The 5,723-nt window shown below is 42.1% G+C and overlaps 1 protein-coding gene across 1 annotated transcript; it reads right to left on the bottom strand.

Annotated features, from left to right (window-relative positions):
• Positions 1-2,332: 2,332 nt before the first annotated feature.
• Positions 2,333-3,581, bottom strand: LOC118783474 (alpha-(1,3)-fucosyltransferase 4-like). The gene has a single exon (XM_036537365.1). It carries the CDS (start codon positions 3,461-3,463, stop codon positions 2,333-2,335), a length of 1,131 nt encoding a protein of 376 aa, XP_036393258.1. The 5' UTR covers positions 3,464-3,581.
• Positions 3,582-5,723: the final 2,142 nt, after the last annotated feature.

Below are 5,723 nucleotides of genomic sequence, written 5' to 3'. Positions count from 1 at the left end.
TCAAGCACAGTACGAAATAGTAAAAGTGTTACCTTAACAACAATAAAGTAAAAAACAATCAGATTCTAATGAGTAATCCTCATTAGAATTGAAAAGCTTGTAGTTTTATAAGAGCTTTCTGGACCATTATCAGCTGAAGTTAATTTCTCTGCCTCCCCCCTTATTGTACCTCGCCAGCCATCGCTGCTGCACATTTCTGCAGCTGTTATGGTCTTTGGTGAGCATTTAGGCAGAAGACTTCCTTCCTGTCCTTGTAATGGTAAGCATACTTACAGGAAAACTGTATTCTCCAATGGTACCGATCTGATTCATTTGCTGTTCTGCTCTGTTTGTGCAGGGCACGTATGATAAACACATTTTGAAAGCCACTGTAGTTTTGACGTAAGTTCACATTCACCACTGCAACATTTTGTGGTCCTTTCCTGAATACCCGCGTTTTCCTGGACCTTAATTTATCAGTGAAAAGATGAAAGAAATCCCACAGACCCTGGATACACACACATACACATAGATGGAGACTCTTCATAAAGTTCGGGGCCAAATAATTTTGTGAAAAAGCACTCGCAAGTGGAACCTTGTTAGAGAAGGTCAGACCTTGCTGGCAAGTACACGCAGTACGCACAGAGCATGCTTGCTTTCAGTGTTCACACCAGACATCCTGTTCTGTGCCCAGAATCACTGTGGTTTTTTACTTCATCAAAGGTCTCAGAACTGCCAACGTGGCCTTATTCACATCACTTTCTCAGAAGTAAACATCAACAGTTAGAAGCAGATATAAATCACTAGATACAAATCATTTTTTACCCTTCTTTAAAATCCACCATAAATACCAGTCATTCAAACTGCTGAAAATTAGCACCTCAAAAATAGCAGGTCATGGAACATTTCTTTCAAAGCAGTGTGTACTGCTGTGGTCTCATTGTGGAGATGTGTGAGTCAGTTAAGATACTGCTTGCTTACTCTTCAGTGTGGATTAAGCTGACGACTAGTGTTTTCAAACTGAGGGCAGCCTTTTCAGAGAGGTTCTCAAAATGTCTTTTACTAGCATTCATTACACAACCGTGGCATGGAAAGTTACTGCAGTATTTCTGAAATGAAATTTTTCAAAGCAGCTATTAATGTTCAGAGTATTTCAACTCTTTTTCAGCTCTCCACTTTGCCTGTGCTTTAATTTCTAAGAAAAACCAAAGGAACCATGCTCTGCTCAAAATACCAAGAATGCCTGCCAAACAGTAGAAATAAAAGACAGTGCAACACCACAGAAACAATAGCAATCAAGTACACACCCACAAATAGACAATACACTGGGAAAGAAAGAATGTGTTCCTACTGACTCCTTTGAGGAAACGCCTGCAGTTTTCTGTAGCAGGATAACAATGGATTTGATGTGGGGTCCGGAGGGGGGTGTCCTCTTCCTGCAGTATCTCCCCTTTCAGCCTGCACCTGAGGCCATCTCAAGGTCTCCTAAAGGTGTGTAGCGGGGGCTGCACTATACAATGATGTACTCTGTCTGATTGTGATTTTTTGTATTCTAGCTCCAATGGAACAATGTGTCAGGACCAAGTTACTGAACAAACAGGCAGATCATATTGCAAATTTCCTCAACTTAATACCACTCATACATTTTTGTAACACTAGAACAGCCATGTTAATAGATTCTGCTTGTAAGAGTGGGTAAGGGAAACCAGCACATTCATATCTGTGGTGAAAGCTACAATGGCGTACAGTGGGGGGATGTGGAACTATGAAAAGGGGTCTTTGCCTCTGCAGATCTGTGCAAAGTAATACCTTTGTGTGACTATTTTCTTAATAACTGGCTTTATTTAAATTGTGAATGGACCTTTCAAGAACCCGTATAAGCATCATTAAAACATGTATGGTAAGCATGTGATGGGAGAGTTTAAAATTTCCTACAATCAAAAGTCACTTGTTCAGTCAGCAAATCAAAGAAATTACACATGGCCAACCTGTAACATCATCTTGTATTTTGCTCTTTCTCAATGACAGAATGGAAGAACACAGTCCTTTCTGAGTTGACAGCATGTTAGAAACACCAGTGTATAGAGGGTGGCTGAGACAGACTTTAAGAGATGCATTCAGTCTGAAAGAGGCTCAGGTTCCTTGATTGTGCATCCAGAGCCACTCGATCTTTGGCTTTATTAAGGCAGTCAAAGAAGGCACAGCTCCTGTCTTTTATTTTAAATAATATAACTATTTTCTTCATAATTCTGCACAGTAAATAATTCTCATTTGATAAACCATAAATAAATAGAATTAGTCTCTCCTCAAGGGTATGCACTAATAAAGAGCAAAAATAGCAACTCTCCGTATCTTAGGTTTCAAACCACAAGGTGAGGTCAGAGACCACTTTAGTCTGGTACCTGCCGGCCCGCACCGCTTTGCAGGCAGCACAGTAGTGTTCATTCCAGAAGGAGGAGACATGGACCGTGTAGTCCCTTTTCCAGTTAAAGTAACGTTTGTATAGCCGGGGGGTTTTGGCCAGGAACCTCAGGTATGCGGCGAGCATCTTGGGGCTGTGGAAGTCATCGACATGGATGAACGCGTCGCCAGGCAGGAACCTCTCGTAGTTGCTTCGGGGGGGCCCCAGGACCACTGGCACAGCACTGGACCCCAAAGCATTTCGCCACAGCTTCTCAGTGATGTAGTCTGGGTGCTGTGAGTTCTCAAACGCCAGATAGAATTTGTACTGTGAGACAGTCTGCACCACGCTGTTGTTCACCAGCTGCATGAAATCACGGCCGTACACATCAATGGGAATGTACTTACTCAGCCTCCAGTAGAGGGCTACTCGGGCATGGTTCTCATTCCAATTGCTGATAACCCAGGCTACCAGCCTTTTCTTGCGTGGCAAGAGCACAGTGGAGGACTGCGAGGTTTTGCGAGGTCGCAGGTAACCGTATGGCATGAAAATGTCAGAGCCCACCTTGTAAGACATGGTCCAGTTGAAGATGCCCTCGAGCTCCTCCAGGCCTGAGGTGTGGGTGGGCGACTCAAAGTTCATCCATATCCACTTCTGTGTTGGTGGCCGTGGTTCGCGTGGAAGCCTGCTCAGATTGCCTATTATTTCCCTGTGATGTATAATGACTGCGTCGGCTCGTGAGTACACAGCATGGTCAGTAGTTATTTTGCACCCCTGAATTCCGTAACTCGCTTCACAGTCCGGCATCCGCCGGTAATTCCCGAAGGGTATCCACCAAACAAGAATGGTGATGGCGTTATTATCGCTACCTGTAGGGAGACGGATACTTTGCACCGGTTGCGGTAGGTTTCGAAAGCACACAACGATGATCAGAAGAATGCAGGCGAAAGCAACGACAAAAACCTGCGGAAAGAAAGTTCTCATAACAATTGAATGACATTGTTTGTAGCACAGAGGTTGCCGCTTCTCGGTCTTGTAAGCTAAGTGTGTCTCTGTCTCCGAGTCGATGGGAGTACTTTCCATGAAAAACCGAGATTTCGAAACTTTCTTTATTTTCGCCGTCGCTTTCAACTGGTTGGCTCACAGCTCCATGTACGTAAACCTGAGTCTGACAGCAAGATAATGCTGTTAGTCTTGAAGTAGTCGCGTAAGTTCTGAGTCACTTGCCAGCGTTTTCCTCCGGCGCTTTAGTCCTTTATTAACAAATCAGTTGTCCTTGTTTGGCGACTAGCAAATTTCTTCCGCGGGCGGATGCGTCTTTATACATTCATCTGGAAGAACAGCATGAAAGCCTTAAGCAAACTTTGTATTGCAGAGATTATAGTCACACTTTAATAGCCATGGGATATGTACTTTTGCTGGAAACAAAATCTGAAATAAAAGCGAACAGCGGTGATATATACCCTTGGTGTCAAGCGCCTGACGTGGCAACCCACGAACTCAGGTTACGGCTAAAAGGGCTCTTTGTTAATACCTTAAAAACTTCTGCTGTTTCTTAACAGCATGTAAATGGCATGTAAATATAGAGTTTAATTATTAACTTAATACAGCAAAGGGTAGCTCATGAGTTGGCGGCATGTAACTGACTTTAAGTTGAGGCACCATTAAAGCTAACCCAGCAATTAATTAAACGTGATTGAAAACAAACACATTTATGTTTTGATTTTCATTTATTTTCTGTATTTTTTTTTTTTCGAAAACGATACTATACACAAGGGGGTAAACCATTTGGAAGTATACAGATGCTGACACTGTTAATTTGATAATATACATATATTTTGATAACATAGATAAAGATTCTTTATGCACGCATTGTAGCCTAAAGCTTTCGTTATCATGCTTCGGAATAAAGAGATCTTTGTGAACCAAGGCAACATGTAACGTTAAGATGAATGGTAAATTAAAACGACAGGCCTTTTATACAGGAATGTGTGTTTACAGGACTGCGTGTATGTGTTATAGGTTCTTCCTGTTGTGATACAAAGACGGGGGGAGAATTAAACTCGTGTGTGCGTGTCTTTCATAATTATATAACTCTAACAGCTGTAACTACCGGTAATACACCTGCATGACACTAAAGAGAGAGAGGCAGACATGGTGGTCACTTGCATATTTCATGAAATTACGACAAAGAAATGACAACGGTGCTGAGACAACCTGCAGCGGATCATCCCCTGGGCATTTCCGCGACCGTGCCATCGACTGTAGTGCTCCGTAATACGGAGAAACAATTAGGCCGAGACCTGATGCTTATAAACGGAGACGACGACAAAGTGGCGCAATATAAATACAGAGGAAGTGAGAAATAATCGCATCTCTGTTTGGGCTTGAATTTCCCACTAACTGTACGGTCTTGTGTATTTCAAATGAGCATTAGCACTAGACATAACTCTGTTGTGAAATTACATGCAAACATTGCATTGAATACTAAAAGGATGTGTATCAGACTCCTAATCTCACTTTTTGTAGTGGTCAAATCATTGTAAATACTGAAATGTTTGTTTCCCAGACTAAGTACAGTTGTTAGTAGTCATAGCGCAGACTCCTTTAGTGAATTAAGAAAAGCAGAGGTAAGTGATACATTTAACCTGTGGACCCAGAAAGAACTAAAGGTTTGCGAGTTCTAACCCTTAACCGTTGTCACCTCCCTCCTCTGTGTCTGAGCAAGCAGAGTGGTTTATTATGGCTAAAGGCCTGGACTAAGTGCACTTCTGTTCCAAAGTCCTAATGATCAAGGTAAACCTTAACCTTCTACTAACTACTTGTGTTTATGAAATCCTTGGCCTTGTTAGTTGCTTGCCATGCTTTTCATGTGAGGAATCCGTTATACATTTTGAGTAAAATTCTGCAAAAACTGACCCTTGATTGCTTCATGACCTGAATTTGAGACATCTGGGTTAGACAATGGGTTAGGACAATGTCACAAAGGACATATTTAATTCCAGTGCCCATGATCTGCAGAAAAGACAGATACAGTTACTGTTACCTGAAAATCAGGTAACACACCCACCAGGTCTTTTCACCTTATCTGCGGCCACGTCGGGGAAATTCCACATCTATTTACATTGAAACTGAAGGTACGAGTTGTGCTGCGTGTTGCCTGGACTCACACGACTGGTTGGCCAAGTGTTTGTCATTTCTGCACTTGTTTTATTTTTTGTTCTTATAAATCTATACCTATTGTATTTCGGCATAGACCACATACAGGGTTTCAAATAATGTGCTCTTCAGAGTGTGGTATGCAACTGTGCTTTCATTGAAATTATTTTTGGGCTTTGGAAAA

Source organism: Megalops cyprinoides, chromosome 9 (assembly GCF_013368585.1).
Source record: "Megalops cyprinoides isolate fMegCyp1 chromosome 9, fMegCyp1.pri, whole genome shotgun sequence".
Taxonomy (NCBI): Eukaryota; Metazoa; Chordata; class Actinopteri; order Elopiformes; family Megalopidae; genus Megalops; species Megalops cyprinoides.
Note: the sequence above shows the minus strand (reverse complement) of the source record. Positions and strands in the feature narration are given on the sequence as shown.